This window comes from Scheffersomyces amazonensis, assembly GCF_036850825.1.
Source record: "Scheffersomyces amazonensis strain UFMG-HMD-26.3 chromosome Unknown RJT21scaffold_9, whole genome shotgun sequence".
Taxonomy (NCBI): domain Eukaryota; kingdom Fungi; phylum Ascomycota; class Pichiomycetes; order Serinales; family Debaryomycetaceae; genus Scheffersomyces; species Scheffersomyces amazonensis.
Window position 1 is genome coordinate 47233 of NW_027042749.1, and position 21051 is coordinate 68283.

Below are 21051 nucleotides of genomic sequence, written 5' to 3' on the forward strand. Positions count from 1 at the left end.
TTTTAAACGTTAACTATTGCGCAGTTAGTTAGTTAGTTAGTAGTCTAACAAAATCATTTAATGTGTGCACATAATTATTCATCCACGAACGAAGTAAAACCCATCCACCACCAACAAAGAACAAAGAACAAAGTACAATTCACAACTTGTAGTAATGTCAATTCTGAATGAAACTCCTCGATTGATAAATCATGCTCTTAAATCTGTATCCAAATTAGTGGAATCAGATACAGAAGTGGCAGTTATTGATTTGAACTTATTGGAAAATCTTAATACGAATCAATCGTTGAATTATATTAAATTGGAGCTGAATCTTAATACCATCGAAAGAAGTTCAAAGCAGTTAAGATCATTAGGTATGTATTAGATTAATAATTTTTTAGTGAATAGGATATATATCTAGTGGAAATTGAATTACTAACAATATGTCTAGATAAGGAATTTGCAACCTATTCAGTAATTCTTAAAGATATAGAGAAGAAAGTATATAAGATAGAAGCCATAACAAAGGAGTTGGATGACTGGTCAAAAGAATTGGAATACAAAGTAAACAATCGATAGTGCTAATTGAAATAATAACTTGATCATGATAATGAATTCTATTCATTAAAGTAATTGAATAAACCAGAATATCACCCATTTGATATGAACATTTAAAAGTCGGTAGAATGAAATATTATTAACTGTTCTATCAACTTTTGTTCAATTGTTAATTGTTAATTGTTAATTGTTAATTGTCCCTCATATAATTCAGGAGGTTGATATAAGAATCGCAAACGGCTGTTAAAAAAAGTTGATATAAATATTTAATGAACCCTTTGGTTATGAACAATATATAATAAATGGCTATAGAACATTTGAAGATATATATACGATATGAAATCAAGTTATCTATTACTAGTCACATGTATGGTTATATCATTTTATGTACCAGAATTATCAGTTGCTGCCACCATTAAAGCAAAACTGAATATTCCAAATTCATCTATATCAAATTATACTGATTCCGAATCTGAGTCTGAATCTGATTATGAAACTATAAGTAATCCTCATTTATTTTCATTCCGAAGTATTATAAATTATTTTAGAGGACATTCCTTTGAAGATGAAATGGATTACGATGGTTATCATGAGGGCGCCTATGAATACAATTACGATAATCCTGATTCAAATGATGAAGAAAGTGAGGATGAAGAAGAAAATACTGATGATGATAATGACAATGATGATATAGTGAATGAAAATCAATGGTCTCATGATGATAATGATGACTGTGTTCAAATGGAAGGAGATAGTGATGATGATTCTGAAAGTGAAAATGACGCCGATTATTACAACTTTGATTATGATGAAGATGATTCCGATTACGAATTCTACAAGATTCATGGAATGCAAAATAATGCTTGGAATAAGACTAAAAAGAGAGGAGTTAGAAGAAGAACTGAACCTCAAGTTGTTATTCTAAATAATACTAGTAAAGCTAATAGTACAATTGAAATAAAAATTGAAAAGCCAGATGATCAAGAGATTCTTCTGGTAATTAAGAATGCAACAGATACAGTTTTAAAATCAAAGGGATTTAGTAGAGTAATTGCTGGAGTTAATGATGTAATATATGAAGGACTAAGTAAAGCAGCTAATAGTGCTAATTTTACAGAAATGAGTAAATGGTATACACTTTATAATATCATATTAGAAGCAGGACCAAAGAATTTTATAACTACTCTAACAACAGATGCTCATGCTAAAGAAATTGTTAAGGATAAGATAAAGAATGGTGCAGCATTTGCTCAACAAAAAGTTGATGCGGTTGAAAATTTCCGAAAGAATGTTAAGAAACTTGTTAAAACTGATCAATTAGTTAGTAATATTAACGTTAGTTCCAAAAAGGCAATTGGAGAGGCTAGTAAAGCATTTTCTTTATCAAAAGTATGGAGTTTCTTTACTGAAAGTAATGATATTGATAATGATTTTGAAGTAGTAAGTAATATTACTTATCATTTATTTACGAATAGTTCTTTCAATTGGACAGATGATTGTCCAAGCAATAAAACTAATAGTTCAGATGATGATGATGATGTTATAGATGGAGCTCCAATGAATATCTGTAGTATATTACCAGGTATTATATTGGCCACTATCATATGTTTGATAGTTTAAATATATATATATATATATATATATATTACATTAAATTTCTATTAGTATATACAAATTTACATTTAATCTTGATCATTATCATTTTCTTCATCCTCTTCATAATATTTAACTTTTATCCATAGACTACAACTTGAACATTGTACAATTATATCAAAACCTCCCATACCATCATCTGTGCCTTGATTTTCTAAATCATCTTCAGTTAATGAAATACTTCGTATAGCATGACATCTAGGACAATCTTTATACCATATAATAGAATTATTATCTTCTTTAACTTCAAAATCATTCAAATCATAATTATCTAAACCTTCTCCTGTAACATTAAATCCATGTCTTTGAATTGATTTCACTAATGTTTCATCATATAACTTTCTAGTTGTTGGATCAATTAATGTCTTATATGCATCTTTAATAGAATTAATTTCATCATTATTTATATAATTAGATATAGATGAAGTATTCTTATCAGGATGAGTTGAAAGAAGCTTTTCACGATATGCTAATTTAATAGTAATTTCATCGGCCGTTGGTAATATTCCTAATATATCATAATATGATTTTTGAATATCTTTCCCTTCTATATACGACATCTCCTTGTGTGTGTGTGTGTGTTATAGATCCATACTAAAATGTATGTGAAGATAAACGTTAATGTCGTGTAATATGCAAAACGTACATTGCAAAAAAAAATTTGTACTAACTGAAAAAAAATATACAGATGAGCAGAGCTTCGAGTATCTGTGAAAGATCTACAATTGATTTTTAATACTCAAACATTAGTTGGATAACTATACTAAAATGAGTGGAGGAGGATTGAAAAGAAGTAGAGAATCATCCAAGGCTACAGAATTGAGAGTTGCTTCATTTACTGACGAACCAGTTGCTGTAGTTGGATCATTTTTTCAAGGATTACAAGTTCCAGAATCAACTGAATTTGATTTATATAAACATAAGAAACAACAAAAATATGTTATACATGGAGAAAGTGATCATTTAGATTATGATGGAGAAACTAATGGTGAAGATACTAATGATTATGTTCTTGCATTTTATGATCCTGTGAATAAATCATTGGATTTATATAAAACTCCATTTGTTAATGGGAAAGTTACAGCTAAAGCAAAAAGAATATATAAAGGACCAAGTATTAAACAAGCAGGAGTTAGAAATATCACTCAAAGAAATGCATTGGGTGAAGCCTTTGGTACTAAGAAAGCCAAGGCTGCCATTACTAATTTGGAAAAGAATAGAATTGATTCTGAAAAATTACAAGATATTGAATTAGATATTGTTGATACTGTTTCTGAATCTACTCAAGATTTACCAACTAGAGCAAAGATGGAAGAATTAGTAACTCATGATAGACCAACACCTATTGCTGATGTTGATGCCACTAATGTTGAAAATATTTATCCAATTAATAATATAATACCCAAGAAAGAATTTAGTTTCCTTCGTGTTGGATCATTATTTAATGAAACTTCTGAACAAAATGTTATTGAATTATTACCATACACTAAATCATCATATATTAATAAACATATTCCTCAAATTCTTGCCCAAAATAATACTGAAAAATTACAATTATTATTTTATGCATCTATTTTATTTGGTGTTTATGAAAATAGAAGAGTGAGAGATAAACAATCATTAATGGAAAGATTTCAAAATGCTCCTAGTGAAATTTTAATCGATGGAATTTTAGAAAGATTTACTATCGGTAGATCAACAGCCATTGGGAAATCTAAAGATCGTTCATTTATGATTGACCCTCATCATGAAGATAAATTATTATGTTATCTTTTGGCTTTAATATTTCACATTGATAATTTCATGGTTGAAGTCCCACCATTGGCTAATGAATTAAATATGAAAGCTACTAGATTATTAGGATTATTTAAAGCATTAGGTGCTATAGTTAAATCTGCTACTGTTGGACAAGCAGAAGCTTTTGGAATTCCAAAGAATGCTGCTAGTACTTATAAAATTGCATCTTTAAAGGTTCCATTTAAATTACCAGAAATGTCAAGAAGAATAAGAAGACGTTAATTAAGAATTGTATAATATAGAATAGTAAAATACTAAAAAAATTTTAAAATATAATATATTTTCCATTTAACACTCTATATATAATAAATCACTAAATTATAAAAACAAAAGGGAAGCTAACAATAGATAAGAAGAAACAAAATCTATGCAAATGACGATAATTATGAAGATAATAACAATGATGCTACTAATAATTATCCTTAGTAAAATGAACTTCTGAATCAGCACGTTCAACATCAGAAGCATCATAAGTAGGAGGGTTTACTTGCTTCAACTTATAGATGAAATAATTCATTGTAACCAAATAAAGTGGTGCAACAAGTCCTTCACATAATAATACCATAAATGCATAATATCTGTAATCACCAAATACTAAAAGATAAGGACTAGTATAGTCAATTCCATGGAAAGAAGAAATTATTGAATAAATAACTCTAACAATCAATAATGGGACACAAATAAGAATTAAGATTGCAAATTTGATGTAATAAGCATTGATAGTTAAAATATGAATCAAACTAACGGTACATAAGATAACACAGGCTAAAAATAAGATTGAAGATACTTTAAATAAAGTATTAGAAGTTGAATTTGGAGTTGCAGTTGAAAAATCAATTTGAGTAGCTGCAATAATAGAGAGAATAATTGCAACAACAATCACAACAGTTAATAATTTGAAAATTCGATTTTTCTTTGCCAATTTTTCCTTGTCTTTACTTGTTAATGGAGAGTTTCTATCAAAATATTGAGGAGTTTGAAATCCATCATTAATCATGATTTGAATAAATGGAGTTAAACATTTAATTAATGAACCTAAAGAAATTGAGTCAAACACATAAGTAGCAATATAAACATTTGTACTAAAAGTTTTATTATGAAATAAAATTATTGAAGTAATACCACCAGCAATTTTAAATATATTATAAAGTGTGAAAGAAACTAAAAACACCCTAAAATTAGTACGAACAACAGTAAAATTTGGAATATAAGTAGCTAAAGCACCAATTAATATAAGAATAAACCAAACAACTTGAACATAACCAGTAATTTTCCATTGACTGTATTGAGGTAATTCGGAAAGGTTAATTTGAGACAGATCCATCTTGTTGAGCTATTGAGCTATTGAGTACAATTGATTGAGTTGAGTTAAGTATAGAATAAAATCAAAAGTATAAATTGTAAATTATTAGGAATTTGCATCTATATTTATACACAATTTTGGATCTTCTTTACGCCTCATGGTGTACAGGCTTAAATGTACTCAATTATTCACCTGTTGATAATGAAGTTAATCATAAAAAAATATTTTTTTTTCCTTTTTCTCTAATTAAATTTTGCATTCTTTTCTGTCGTTCTTTCTTTCTTTTTTGTACCGAATTCTTTTTTGGCGCTTACGTAATCGCATATTTGAGAGTAGCGCCCCTCTTGACCTATTGTGAGTAGATTCACGAGATTGTTATAATTGGCTATCGCAAGGCTGAGCAATACTTTAGGCTAAATAGATGATTGATATTAGTAATGTTCAATTTAAGGATAGAATGACACACACACATACAAACCCACTCCTCTCTTTCACTCACATTTACGTAGAAATACACATTCAGCAATATTCAGCAATATGAGCGCATGGATAATAGGGTTCCATAAATTGTTAAATAATATACCCGCATCCCCTTAGTAGTATTTCTTGGACAATAGGAAAGGATCTGTCAATTATGTCAAAGGAGAACTAGGTCATAATTCCAAACTATACTACCACTTGATGCACGTTTGCGCTTTTATTTCCCTATTGTTAGATCATTCATGTTGTTCAGGTGGTGTTACAAACGATTAAAGTTACATTTCCCAATAAAGATACGGCGTAGATTATTTTTAACCACTTCAAAGACCACCATAAAAGATCTTTAAAAATTATTTTATAATAATAAAATTGATTTTGAGCACACGTTATGGGAAAACAGTAACGTCCATTATAATTCACACCCCAGTCATGCAAATTATTTTTTGAATTAATTATACTCCAATTTTCAAGGAGTGTAAGGAATTGGGGTAAATTAAAGACAGAATAGAAATAAAGAGCAGATAATCTTATCATTGGAGGCTTTAAATAGTCAACTGTCAACCAAAAGGATAACTTCATTCCGATACATATGGATAAGTAGAATACTTGACCAATACTCGGATGTTTGCCTTGACTACTTGTTGTGAACAATATATGTATTCAGAAATTACAATCAACAATTTGATTTTATATTGGGTATTGTTCAACATAATTGAACATCCCTTACTTGGTCGTAATTTTCTACAAAATATTGGGTTCTATTGCATCGGGGACGGTTCCATTCTCCTTTATGCATATATGCATATATTATGTAAGCGTCTAAAGCATTTACGGTGAACACAATATGGCTCGTAAAGTTTAAAAATGCGCGCAACTACATTTCCAATTTTAGTTATCGTTGAAGCGCCCTAAATTATAACTAACATCTAACTTAAATTTTGAAGCGCAAATTTCTAAAGATCTATTAATATCATTATGATGATGTTGAAGTAGTATTATTTTCTTAAGGGTTCTTCCATTGCTTTAGTTTATGGCTCCGGGGAAGAAGCCGAGAATCTAAACTTATACGAACAGCGCAATTCATATCAAATCATTTCCGATTACTCAATTCGTAAATCACATTAGAAATAAATCTGCTGATTTGTATGATATGAAACCCCACAGAATCTTCAATGTGACCAAAGTTTTATGGATGATTAAAATTTAATGACTCAGTCACGCTTCCTTGAAACCAATTGGTCGGTCGTTGCCCAATGCTTGTTCCAAAAAGCTTTTGAAGAGCTCATCATTCTTGTTAGTGTCACTCATGCTTTGCAGCAAAAGTATGTAATCTGTATATACAAAAGTCGTACAAAATTCAAATGCCGCTTACGTAAGCGCTTAAAATTTTAACTAATTTAATTTGACCATTTCCTACCATCAGAGTATAGCCTCTTTTAAATCGAGAATAATGACTTAAGACTTGTAACTGACATTTTGACATACAACGGTTTTAGTATCTATCCGAACTGCTGCAGGATTTCCGATTTCTCGAGCCGTGTAATCACAGATTGATTAAGACTGTAAAGTTGCTATTAATTATTTTCTATATGACGTTTCTTTTTTGCAGCTGTCAGTACGACCGTTCTGTAAGTTTGCTCTGGGTCTTTATTGTTTGTTGTGAATGGATTGCTACATTTACTGATTAAGGTGGATAATTTCTGGTCTGGGGAAATATTATCACTTTTTCTAATATTTATCTTTAATTTATAATTTAGCGTAAGATCTTTGTTAAATTTAAACCGAGAATCCCAGTATTAACAATATCCGTATTCTAGCAAATTTCTGTAGACATACAGCTTACTATTTTCCTAGACAATTAAGCAATTATAGTGAATAACTTCATTGCAGATTAAGATTATATCACATTCATTGATCACTAAATAGTTATTAACTTAAACTGATAACTTTATTCAAAGGCTAAACTTGCACGTGATATTTTATACCATATTAAAATAAAATGCGCAGCCCCCTTTAAGCATTAAAAGCATGAAGAGGTACCTGACTTGAATGATATCAATTAACAATTAGTCATTAACAATACATAAATCATCACGGAAATAGCATAATTAAACTTAGAAAAGTCGCTTATCTTGATAAGCCTCTATATTTATCTATAATTAGAAAAATTCATACTTGTTTTGTCATCTTCAGCAATTAGCAATCATCACGAATTAATTCATCAATTGCACTATATCAAACATGTATATTCCATTTTTTGGACGTCTAAGTCTTATGGACTGGCCTATTATAGTTATATCATTCTTTTTGGCATGGATGGAGTTCATAATATCATCAATAACAACCAATCTACCCATTACTATAATTGGATATTTTACGGCTCTTGCTTCATTATTTTTTAAATTTACTTCTAATAATATTAATCTAATTAAGGGGAAGTTTAATGAATCTGAAACTTCAAGTATAAATGAAAAGCAAGAAGAAGAGTATGGGCCTAAATATAATTATAGTATTAATGAAAAAGATGTCATACATAAAGAGAAATATGATTTAATGATTGGATTATTAAATTCAAAGAATATTCGAGAAATGTGTCAATTATTTGGTTATGATGTTGAAAGTAGAATAGTTCAAACGAAAGATAATTATCTTCTTACTATTCAAAGAATTATGAGTCATCAACAAGAACAAACTCCAAGAAATGGTAAAGTAATTTATTTACATCATGGATTATTAATGAGTAGTGAAATTTGGGTTACAATGATTGATAAGTATAATAATTTACCATTTTTATTATATGAACTTGGATATGATGTATGGTTAGGAAATAATCGTGGAAATAAATATAGTCAAAAACATCTTTATTATAAATTACAATCAGAACAATTTTGGGATTTCTCATTAGATGAATTTGCTCTTTTTGATATTCCTAATACAATTGATTATATTTTAAAGGCAACAAATGCTGAAAAATTAACATATATTGGATTTAGTCAAGGTACAGCCCAAGCATTTGCCAGTGTTTCACTTAATTCTGATTTAAATGATAAAATATATCAATTAATTGCTATTTCTCCGGCTGCAACTCCTCATGGATTATATTCAAAATTCCTTGATATTTTATTAAAATCATCACCAAACATATTTTATTTATTATTTTCGAGGAAAATTTTGATGCCTTCAATTAATTTTTGGCAAAAAATCATTTATCCACCATTATTTGATAGTTTAATTGATGGATCTAATTATATATTATTTAATTGGAGGGCATATAATATCTCCAAAATTCAAAAATTAAGTAGTTATGCTCATTTATATTCCACTACTTCTGTCAAAACAGTTGTTCATTGGTTTCAAATTATTTCATCAAAGAATTTTCAAATGTATCATGATACTCATTCACAATTATCAGGCTTATCACCTATAAGTTATCCACTTAAAAATATTCAAGTACCTATTCATTTAATATATGGTGATATTGATTCATTAGTTGATATTGATGTCATGAAAAATCAACTTCCTACTCATACAACCACCGCCATACCTGTTGCTGATCATGAACATTTAGATAATTTATGGGGCCAAGATGTATATGATAAAGTATTTAGACATGTGGTTGAATATCTCGGTGAAGATCCAGATTATGTTTATAACAAATATTTTGCCAATCAGAGATTGATTGAAGATATTATTTCTCAAGCCGAAGCCGAAGCAGAAGCCGAAGCTGAAGAAGATGCAGATATAGAAGCTGGAGGAGAATATAGTGAAGAAACTACACTTAATTTTCATAATCATCTTGTACATCAATCATATCTCAAACTTTCACTTGAAACAAATAGTATAAAGAATGATGCTACAGAAGAAGATATAATTTCAATAAATAATAATAAAAAGGCTGCGGCCACACAAGCGACTGTGACGGGGTCTGAAGCATTAAATCCTACCATTGTTCCTTCGCATAGACAACCATCGACCGGGGCTAATTTCCTAGTTTGATATAGAAGTTTTTAATTGTATTTGTATTTTAATATAAAGTGATATATTTATATATGTATATTTATATATGGTAGCACCCGCTCTCTCGTAAAAGACATTGTGTTTGTTTATTTGTTTATTTGTTTGTTTGTGGTGGTCGCATCTCTGATGGGAATTAAATCCGAACAGTGTGTTGATAACTGACACTTAAACCATAAAGCTAAGCATTTATATCAGACATTTATATCAGACACTTACTAATAATGACATTTTATATTATTTTATATCTGTACCATACTAAATTAGACTGAACGAAATAATTATTATAATTAGTTATTATAATTAATTACTCTATAGTAGATAGTCGTGTACTCACCTTATCTCTCAGTAGTGAGGGTTGCAATTTGACTTAGTTATGTACATACATCAAATTCGGCAAAAGAGGCGCGGTCGTGTGCAGCGCCCAAATGCTCGAAAAGAAATTTTGAGTGCTAAATTTCCAACTGGCAAAAATGTCCCAGAATGACTATTAATATTTGCATACTAATACTTAAACAGGTTATAATTGTTAATAATTTCCCATTGTCTATAGTTGACTAAGTTGAGAAACCACAAGTAAACTATGGCCTCGGAGCGTTTGGTCGTAGTACCAGGAGTAAGTCATCATGCTTATCAGTTTATAATATGATAATATGTACATTGCAATAATTGCTAATTGATAATTTATAAATATTATTAGTTAAAATTCTTGAGAAATTATGAGTAGTAATATTGGAGACAGTATGAGTGTTGTAATGGTTGATATATTATTAATTAGTAATGGTTACATTGATATCATATATTTTCTTTTATTTTATATTTAACAGTATATACTAACAAACTTATCCATCTAGAATAATAATGATTTCCTTAATAGTCAAATACTTCATCCTGATGGTATGTATAGTTTATGATTATTATTATTTATTAGTGGTTGAATATTTGTTTTACTAACATAACATAATTTAGATTTAATAAAACGAATAAAGCGAAGTATACCTCGTGCATTGCCATACTACGATAATCAAGATGTTACAGAAAATGAAGATGACCCGATAATTAAAGAATTGAAAAAATTATATCCTCATAAGAGGAGCCCGTCTTTGGTGGATGAAGCTTTTAATCCAACCACAACGACAACCACAAATGCAAATACAACTACAAATACAAATACAACCACAACCACAACCACAAATGCTAATACATCTATATCAAGCACAACAAATACTTCTAAGAAAAGAAGAAGAATAGATGAAGAATCCATAGATATATATTCATTTAAATTAAATGAATTATTACATTTATTGCTCGAAGAAGATCATCTTGAAGATTCTAATCGAATGAGAATTGAAAATTCTTTATTGGATTTAACATCTTATGTACCAACCCCTGAAGCAAAATGGTCATTCCCAATGGCTGAACCTAAGGAAACAGAACAACCAAGAATAAGAACTAAAGAAAAGAAACAAAATTTACCATCAAGTAGAAATAAATTTGTTCATCCTTCTGCTATATATCCTAATGGAACTTTATCTAAAGTATTAATTGATAATTATGATAGTTTATTAAAATTTTCTTCAACTTACTTTAATTTATCTTTAGCTTCTCATGTTACTAGATATGTGGTTGATTTAATTTATTCATTACAATATTGGGAAACTTATCATCTTATTCATATCTTACCTAATTTAGATTATTTCTTAAAATTAATTGGATTTACAATTATTCCAACTACTTTTGGACCTATAGTAAGACCACCAGAAAATTATTTAAATGATTCAATGTTATCTGGATTACAATTCCCATTTCCTTATCCATTTTATAATTATTCTTATCATTCGTTTAATCCTGAAATTGAAACTAAAAAACTTAATAATGTAAAGATTAAACCATATGTTGATATTATATTAAAAGATGTTGGATCTCCAATTAGGAAAAAGAAATCTATTCAACGACCAAGAAAGAATGTATCACCAAAGACTTCTGGTAAATCAAAGCTTTCTAGTCGTAGAAGTAGAACTAATTCATTGACTTCTCGAGCTAATAGTATATCTGAAGGACATAATATTACAGAAAGTGATATTGGTATAGAGGAATCTGAAGAAGATGAGGAAGAAGAAGAGGATGAAGAGGAAGATGAAGATGATGAGAGAGAACAAGAGCACGAAGAAGATGACGGCGATGATGATGATGATGAAGATGATGAAGACAAAGGAAATCAATATGAAAGTTCTGGGAAATCTAATCAAACACAGCATGAGGTAAGCCCAAGATCACTGAAAAAGGAAAACAAAAACAAAAACTTATCATCTCAAAAATCACTGGATTCATATCGATCCAGCCCTAGTGAAAGAGATACCATACAAGTCAAACATGAGATAAGGCTGCCTAAATCTTCACCTTATAAGAGTGAACGTTCTGCCCCAGATACTTCTATATATTCATCAGCAGCATCTGTTTCGAATATTTTGAATCATGACCCTGAACTGGCGTATCAAGATCCACGACAACCAACAGATCCCACAATTCAAGGAGCAGACGATCAAAGAATACGTCCATTTGCTCGAAGGGAATTAAGGTCTGATGAAAGTTCAGAAGGAGATCATGATGATGATGACGATGATGACGATGACGATGACGATGATGATGACGATGATGAAAGTTTATATAGTGAAAGATTACAAGGAATATCTCCATTTACTGCCCAACAAATGCTTAATCATCCTGGTGGCATACCAGGTTCTCATCAACAGTTTGCATATGGTAAAGGATCAGGAGGATCACAAATATCTGGACCTATTTTTCAATTTCAAAATCAATTAAAGTTTGGATCGGATTTATCCAAGAAGAAACTTTCAGCATCTGATATACCATATATTTCTTCCGGTACTAATGTTCCATTAAATGAATTTGAATATGATGATGATAGTGCAGAAGATAAATTTAAAAAGGGTAAATCAGGAGTTATTCATCAATGTCATTTAACTGATCCAAATACTATGAGGAAATGTTTAAAGATATTTTATGGTAAGAATGAATTATTAAGACATCAAGAATTTGTTCATGCTACAAAGAAGAAGATTTATAAATGTATTTATTGTTCAAGAAGTGGATCTAAAGTTCAAAGTTATCCTAGACATGATTCATTAGCAAGACATATAAGAAGAAAACATGGAGTTACCGGTAAAGAAAATAAAATGGCAGTTAATTATGCCAAAGATAATGTTGAAGTTATTGAAGATCCCAAACAAATAGTTACTAGACAATATAATGTTGAACCATTACCTCATCCTCAATTTTTAAATTCTGATTTTACAATTAAATCAAATTATGCTGAATTTTTACTGTTTAGTGCTCGAGATTCGGCTGCAAAATTTATTCCTGGACCTCCACCAAAAAATAGAATTGTAGATGTAATTGAATTACCGCCACTTGGAATTGAAGGTGGTGGACAAGAAGAAGGGAAATCATCCGATGGAATTTATTTTCCTCGTTTACCTCCTGGAGCTGTAATTAATTCCGGAGAATATTATAAACCAACTGATTTATATCAAAAATATAGATATCTTCAACCGGGTGGTCAATCACCACCACCAGGTATATCAATAATAGGTGGAAGTAGTGGTGGACCTGGACCTGGACCAATTAGAGGTCAACAAAGTAGTACTGGTACTGTTTTACCTCTGATTCATGAATTAGATAATAGGAATAGTTTTGGAATTCATAGTCAAAAGTATTTATCTCCACGACATGAAGAAGCAAGAATTCCATCTATTTTAAATGTAGCAGGAAGTAATGTTACAAGTAGTAATGTTACTGGTAGTGACAGTAATGTTGGAGATAAGAATCCTGAGAGAAGTGTATAATAGTTGTAACTTAATGTATATGTAAGTTATGAGATAATTAGTGTAGTGTAGTAGTGTAGAGTACTATAGTGTAGAGTACTATAGTGTAGAGTACTATAGATTAGAGTACTATAGTGTAGAGTACTACAGTAGTGTAGAATACTATAGATTAGAGTACTATAGTGTAGAGTACTACAGTAGTGTAGAATACTATAGTAATGTGAAAGAGTAGAAGTACATTGTAGTACTATAGTACTATAGTACTTTATCCTATAGTATAGTAGTAGTAATAATAGTAGTATTAATAATTATAATATCCAGTATTACAGTATAGTATTACTATATAATTTGGATGAGGTGTCGATTTCTGTATGCAGTACGCCAATGGTTGCAAAATCACTCACTGGGACGATCAAAAAATATGTTGTTAATTTTAAAATAAATAATAATAATCTCTAGCCGGGTAAGTGCCGCATTGGGTAACCGTCGTGTCCTGGTTAACAAATTTGCATTTTAAAATTGCAGTCAGGAAAATTACAATCCACCACCCAAAAAGTGATTACGGTAATTTATTTACAACCATTTTGTTAATCACTACTTGGTGAATTTTTATAATCCTATTATTTTTTAGGTTAAAGTCACGCGTGTGAGTTTGTTGTATCCATCCAGCCAATTAGATTGCGTTTGAATACTTCTTCGTGATTCTTACGAACTCGTACCATTTTATCAACCTATCTATCTCCGTTCCCCTAATAGTTTCATATACTTTAACTAAACTATACTTAAAAAGTTAATCAATTAATTAACTTACAACTATACCTAGTTATCGTGTCTATACCCACCCATATCTATCGTATATTTGCTAATTTATACCTATATTTATCAAATCACTTAGCACTAAATACCAAAATGAATGAGAATCCATCAAAACTATACTATTACCCAGTGGAAGTATACCCAGCAGGTTCTCCTCCAGCGCCACCGTCACAGCAACAACAACAGCAACAACAACAACAACAGCCAAATCAATCAATCAAACTATCTCCTGTTCCTCAAGCTGGGCAACCTCCACCTCCAAAATCTCAATTACCTCCTCCACCAACTCATCAACGTCTTCCCTCTGTGGCTCAAATTCATCAATTACTGCCAAGAGAACATCATCTTCAACCTACTTATAATCAATTATCTCCACCTCAAATTCATGCTAATCAACCTCAACCTCCACCTCAACTTGGTAATATGCCTCGTCAATATCCACCTCATCGAGGATCTCCTTCAATTCCTCAACAATCATTATCCGCATATCATATGACAAATGGCTCATCAAGTCCTCTGGCTCCAATGTTTCATCAACGATTAATTCCTCCTAATTCTCAAATACCTCAATCTCAAATGGTTGATGATCAACTTCAAATTCAAATTCAACAGCATCAATATAAGCAACAGCAACAACAACAGCATGAACATGAACAACAGTTTAAACAACAGCAGCAGCCCGAACAATATAAACAACATGAGCAATTAAACCAGCATCAAATTCAGCATGAGCAACAGATTCAACATGAACAACAGATGCAGCAACAGCAACAAATGCAGCAACAGCAACAACAAAAAGAACAACCACAACCAATTGAAGTAAAGCAACCAGAACAACCCCCACCACAACAACAATCCCAACATTACCAACCAGAATTCCAAGAAGTCAATAAAGAAGAACGTCAATATAAAGAAGTTGAATCTAAACAAAATCCACCTTCACCTCCACCTCCACCTCCAACTATTCCATTAACTGCCGAAGAAAAGATAAAAATATTAATTACTATGAATCCTAATAATATTGAAGAATATGCTGCTCATATTCATAAAATTGCTGATTTATTATATGATGATGAATTTGATAATGTAGAAACTGAATTAGCCATTAAAGATAAATATTATCAATTAATTAATTTATTACCAAAATTTATAAATTACGAAGATCCAATTCATTCAAAACTTTATTTATTAATTGAAATGAATTTTGATATCTTTATCAAAATATCAACTAATCATAAAAATGTTGATGTTTCAACTGTAACTATTAGATATTTAACTAATATTATTATGAATTTAAATTATTGGGAAATTTATAATTTATTAATTTGGAAACCAGTTATTTATCATTTCTTATCAGTAATTCATTATGATCTTAATGATTGTTATAAAAAATTCATTCGAGATTATTCATATTTTGAGTATAAAAGATTTTCTCAACCTGATCCATTACCAAGAAATAAATTTAAACGTAGAAATGGTCATAATAAATCTCCATCTTCTGAATCACCTAATGGTTATAATGATGATGAAGATAATATTCCTGGTTCATCATTTTTTTCATTAAATCCTGATACTGCTGATCATGATAAATTTGTTTCTGCTTCATTAGCTGGTTTAACTCCAAAGGAAAAGAAAAAGATTAGAGTTGATGCAAAATTAGCAGCTCATAGAATAATTAAAAAGGCTTCTACAGCAAAACCATCAAATAAATCATCAAATTATGATCCTGATGTCGTTCATGAATGTCAATTACCTTCAGCTGATGAACCTCATAAACTTTGTTTAAGAAGATTTTCAAGAAAGTATGAATTAATTAGACATCAAGAAACTGTACATTCAAAAAAGAAAAAATTATTTAAATGTTATGTATGTGTTAAACAACATCCAGGAGTTGGACCAAGAATTTTTACTCGTCATGATACTTTAGCTAAACATATTAGAGTTAATCATAAAATTTCTGGTAAAGAAGCAAAAGCTGAAGTTGCTTATTCTAAAAAGCATGCTGAAGTGGTTGAAGAAGGTGATATAACTGTTCATGTAGGTAGAAGAAAGACAAAAGTTGATTTTGAATTAAGAGCTCATATGGAAAAGAAAAAGAGTATATCAAAAGATTTTGAAGGTGATGAATCTTATTTAGATAGTGATATAGATTCTGGTGAAGATGAAGAAGATGAAGAAATGCAACAAAATTTACCAGCTCTGCCACAACCATCATCAGAAGTTCCAGATAGTCCATATAAGATTAGACCTCAATTACCTCCAAATTTTCAACCTAATCAATCAGTTCAAATTCCACCAATTCCACCTCAACTTCCACCTCAATCACATGGTTTACCACCTCAACCACAAGCATCCCAAAGTCCATCTCAACTACCACCACAGGCTCCACAACAATCTCAATCTCAATCTCAAGTTCAACCACCAGCATCAGCACCTCAGCAAGCACCTCAGCAAGCACCTCAACAAGTACCACAACAACCACAACAAACACAACAACCCCAATCTCAACAAGCTCTACCACCACAACAACCAGGTCAACCTCCAAAACGTGGAGAGTACACTTTCATTAATAATACCGCGGGCTAGCCCCAGATTTACTTCATTACATTTCTTTATATAGTACTTTAATACACTGTTAATTATACACCCTAAAACTTATCAGCTTCAAATTTTTGTTGCTCTATAATAGCCTGTTTAATATCTTCATCTACATCAGCAAATATTTCCTTAGGAATATGTTTAAGACCAGTAACTCGTTTGTTAAGATTCAGTATAACAATATTAGTTGTATAATTTAAATTATCAGAATCACCAATTCTATTAATTACTGCTTTTGTAGGTTGAGTATTAGCAGGATAAAAAGTTAAATTTGAATAAACATCTTTAATACCTCTTAAAGTTGGAGTTCTTTGTTCTAAGATTTTACTATTAAATTCACTAGTTTGAGATGCAATTTTATATAACCAAGCCAGATCAGTTTGATAATTAACTAAAGGAGTTGAAGTTAATGGAGTTGAACCTCCACCAGTATTTGAATCTCCAAGAATACTTGATAATCTATAATTTTGAGGTTTTAAAAATTCACTTGGATCAGCATATTCTCCTGATACATCTCCATTATCAATAGCTCTTTGTTCCCAAAAATCATCAATAACTTTTTTACCTCCTTTAATCATTTTAGCTCCAAATTCTCTAAAAATTGATCTTGCAGTAACTAAATTAACTGATCTACCTTTATAAGAATTTGGAATAATTCCTCGATCAATTAAATCCATTTTTTCATCATTATCACATACTTTTTTAAATAATGATCTATGAGTTTTAAATAAAAGATATGAATCTCTAAATCCAACTAATCTTGCTGGTTCAGTACTAATCATATAAAGTCTTTTACCATGACCTAATACTTTAAATGTCTTCATTCGATATTCTCGACCTCCTTGTAAATTCCCCCATTCATCAACTTTTTCTTTACCTTTAGCATCTTCATGTCCAATAACTACTTCATCATTTGTAACATTTAATGGATTACCTTCTTCATCAAATACTCCTTCTTCAAGTACAACAACCTTTATCTTTTTTCTACCTCGTTTCTTAGGTGCTCGAGTCTCTTGAGTCTTCGAATCATTATCAGGATCGTCATCTTCTTCTTCATCTTCTTCACCTTCTTCTTCTTCCTCTTCTTCTTCTTCCTCAGGCTCTCCTTCTTCCACTTCCTCATCATCCACTTGTGCTTTTCTCTTTTTACCTCTTTTACTAACTACACCTGATTCTTCTTCTTCTTCTTCTTCAGATTCCTCTCCATTGACAGCCTCTTCATCGTTTTCTTCTTCCTTAACATTAGAAGTCTCGTCTGCTCCATACTCTTCATCTTTGTCCACGTCGAGGTCTAAACCTGCCAAATTTTGTCTACGAGATCTTGAACTTCTGTGTGGTCTCACGTCTTCCGTGGCTACATCTTCGACTTCAATTGCCTCACTTCGTCTGGACCTAGATCTACTCATAATTACTATAGTTTACGTATTAGTCGTATGTACTATTGACATATTTTATTTTTATTTTATTTACTTTTTCAATGTCCACAATACGCACACTCATTTTTTCTTTTGGTACGAGTCGTGCGCCAGTGTCTATCTGTCCTAATTAGGTAATGGTAATAAAGCATATATTAATTTAACTATTTACAGGTAACTTTTTTATTATAATGACTATTCAGAATCTTTCTTCTCATTGGCTGGCTTTTCATTCTTAAATGCATCCTTACCATCGAGATATTTATCAAATGCATCATTAACTTCAGGGAATGGTCTTTTCCCTAATAATCTTATCATATCTTCTCTTGTAATAAATTCTTTCTTTAATAATTCTTGAGCTACTAATTCCACATCTTTTGAATGATCAATTAATAATTGTTTACATTTTTGATAACATTCATTAACAATTCTTTTAATTTCTTCATCAATAGTTTGATTGGTTTCATCACTAAATGGTTTAGTTAAATTATCTTGTGATTGACTATCAGCATAATTAACTAATCCAACAGCTTTTGACATACCAAATTTTAATACCATACTTTGAGCAATAGATGTAACTTTCTTAAAATCATCATGAGCTCCACTAGTAACTGAAGCGAAATGAAGTTCTTCAGATACTCTACCTCCAAGTGTCATAATCATTCTATCATATAATTGGAAAGTATTCATTAAATATTGATCTGGTGGTAAATATTGAGCATATCCAAGAGCTCCTTGACCACGAGGAATAATAGATACTTTTAATAATGGATATGCATGTTTTAAATACCATCCACAAATAGCATGTCCAGCTTCATGATATGCAACAATTTTTTGTTCTTCTGGATTTAAAAGTTTGGATTTCTTTTCAATTCCTCCAATAACTCTTTCAATTGCTAATTCAAAATGTCTTAATGTAACAGCGGGTGCATTAAATCTTGCACCAATTAATGCTGCTTCATTACAAACATTAGCAATATCAGCTCCAGAAAATCCAGGAGTTAAAGCTGCCAATCTTCCTGGTAAATCTTTATCTATATCTTCAGCTAACTTAATCTTTTTTAAATGAACTTTAAAAATATCTTTACGACCTTCTAATGCAGGATTATCAATAGAAATATGTCTATCAAATCTACCAGGTCTTAATAAAGCTCGATCTAAAATATCAGCTCTATTAGTACCGGCCAATACAACAACATGATCAGAAGTATCAAATCCATCCATTTCAACTAATAATTGATTTAAAGTAGTTTCACGTTCATCATTAGCTCCACTAGCATTTCCTTTAGAACGTTGTTTACCAATAGCATCGATTTCATCAACAAATACAATAGATGGTGCATTTTCTCTAGCAGTTTTAAATAAATCACGAACTCTAGATGCCCCAACACCGACAAACATTTCAACGAATTCTGAACCAGATACTGAATAAAATGGAACTCCAGCTTCACCAGCAGTTGCCTTAGCAATTAATGTTTTACCAGTACCTGGAGGTCCAGAAAGGATTGCTCCTCTTGGAATCTTTGCTCCAAGTTTTTCATATTTTTCAGGATTTTGTAAAAATTTTACAAATTCCATAACCTCTTCTTTAGCTTCATCCATACCAGCTACATCTTTAAATTTAATTTTAACATCAGTTTCTTGATTAAATTTTTTAGCTGTTGATTTACCAAAACCTAATGGACCTCCCATTCCTCCCATACTACTGGCTTTTCTAGTCATATAATAAATTGCTCCAAGGAAAAGTACAGTTGGAATAAAATTTATAAGCATTTTACCAGTACTACCTTCATTAGTATAAATAACAGGAATTCTTACTGCATCGGCAATTTCAAATTCATCTTGAGCTTCCTTTAAACTTCTTTCAAAAGCTTCTAATGATCCAATATTAAATGATAATTTTTGATTATGAGAATGTGGAAATTGAGCTTTACCACTTTGATTAAGTTCTATAATAGCAGTACGTCCATTAACAACGATTAATCGATCTACCAAATTTTTACTTAAATATTCCGAAGTAAATTGTTGAAATGTTAATTCATCAATATCATCTTGTCCCAAACTATAGAAAATATATGCTGCTGACCCAATCAATACACCTATTTGAAAATATTTTATTGGTGGACCAATCTTAAAATCAAAAGTAAAAACTTTATCGTCATTTTCATTCTTACCTTTATTTTTCTTATCTTTATTATTATTTTTATTATCATTGGTTTGTTTATTTTCACTTTGACTATTAAAGAACATTCCTAACTTTTTATCATTACGGAATTTTGGTTCTTCTTCTTTATAACGAAGACAACTACTTGATTGTAGAGATCTCATTATATTGACTGGTCGACTAACTCCATGAGGAATTCTCTTCGCAAGAGATACTCCTGCAAATCTCGCTCTAGTCAATACACTCATATGACTTTTGCAAATATTAAATGTTGGTTACTTTTGACCGACTGACTTATTAATTGATATTGATAATTTTCAGTCATGTTCGTTTCGGGAATTTCTTGTTATAGGGCTTTGGTTAATTTTTTTTGCCTTTGGTTTTGATTGCCTATTTCGGTAAGCTGTGCGACAGAGTAGAAAAGTG

At 30.6% G+C, this 21051-nt stretch overlaps 9 protein-coding genes across 9 annotated transcripts; 5 read left to right on the forward strand and 4 right to left on the reverse strand. All coding sequences in view use genetic code 12, as the record gives it.

Annotated features, from left to right (window-relative positions):
- The first annotated feature begins 24 nt into the window (after positions 1-24).
- RJT21DRAFT_58909 (uncharacterized protein) lies at positions 25-719 on the forward strand. The gene is made up of 2 exons (XM_064885144.1): positions 25-356; positions 434-719. The coding sequence occupies exons 1-2, from the start codon at positions 155-157 to the stop codon at positions 559-561; spliced, it is 330 nt and encodes a 109-aa protein (XP_064735799.1). The 5' UTR covers positions 25-154; the 3' UTR covers positions 562-719.
- Positions 720-2191, forward strand: RJT21DRAFT_58910 (uncharacterized protein). The gene has a single exon (XM_064885145.1). It carries the CDS (start codon positions 877-879, stop codon positions 2158-2160), a length of 1284 nt encoding a protein of 427 aa, XP_064735800.1. The 5' UTR covers positions 720-876; the 3' UTR covers positions 2161-2191.
- Positions 2161-2806, reverse strand: RJT21DRAFT_123478 (uncharacterized protein). Its single transcript, XM_064882735.1, has one exon. It carries the CDS (start codon positions 2751-2753, stop codon positions 2223-2225), a length of 531 nt encoding a protein of 176 aa, XP_064735801.1. The 5' UTR covers positions 2754-2806; the 3' UTR covers positions 2161-2222.
- Positions 2807-2897: 91 nt separating this feature from the next.
- RJT21DRAFT_123479 (DNA-directed RNA polymerase I subunit) lies at positions 2898-4247 on the forward strand. The gene has a single exon (XM_064882736.1). It carries the CDS (start codon positions 2962-2964, stop codon positions 4210-4212), a length of 1251 nt encoding a protein of 416 aa, XP_064735802.1. The 5' UTR covers positions 2898-2961; the 3' UTR covers positions 4213-4247.
- RJT21DRAFT_123480 (uncharacterized protein) lies at positions 4248-5487 on the reverse strand. The gene has a single exon (XM_064882737.1). It carries the CDS (start codon positions 5312-5314, stop codon positions 4400-4402), a length of 915 nt encoding a protein of 304 aa, XP_064735803.1. The 5' UTR covers positions 5315-5487; the 3' UTR covers positions 4248-4399.
- A 2527-nt stretch (positions 5488-8014) lies between these two features.
- Positions 8015-13653, forward strand: RJT21DRAFT_821 (uncharacterized protein; the record flags this gene model as incomplete). Its single annotated transcript, XM_064885315.1, has 3 exons — positions 8015-9763; positions 10642-10684; positions 10757-13653. 3 exons carry the CDS (start codon positions 8015-8017, stop codon positions 13651-13653), a joined length of 4689 nt encoding a protein of 1562 aa, XP_064735804.1.
- Positions 13654-15222: 1569 nt separating this feature from the next.
- FGR15 (Fgr15p) lies at positions 15223-17034 on the forward strand (the record flags this gene model as incomplete). The annotated part of the gene is made up of 1 exon (XM_064885631.1): positions 15223-17034. The coding sequence occupies one exon, from the start codon at positions 15223-15225 to the stop codon at positions 17032-17034; it is 1812 nt and encodes a 603-aa protein (XP_064735805.1).
- A 31-nt stretch (positions 17035-17065) lies between these two features.
- NPL6 (Npl6p) lies at positions 17066-18486 on the reverse strand. The gene has a single exon (XM_064885146.1). The coding sequence runs from the start codon at positions 18450-18452 to the stop codon at positions 17097-17099; it is 1356 nt and encodes a 451-aa protein (XP_064735806.1). The 5' UTR covers positions 18453-18486; the 3' UTR covers positions 17066-17096.
- Positions 18487-18656: 170 nt separating this feature from the next.
- On the reverse strand, positions 18657-20789 carry RJT21DRAFT_90056 (m-AAA protease subunit; the record flags this gene model as incomplete). Its single annotated transcript, XM_064885630.1, has 1 exon — positions 18657-20789. One exon carries the CDS (start codon positions 20787-20789, stop codon positions 18657-18659), a length of 2133 nt encoding a protein of 710 aa, XP_064735807.1.
- Between the last annotated feature and the right edge of the window lie 262 nt (positions 20790-21051).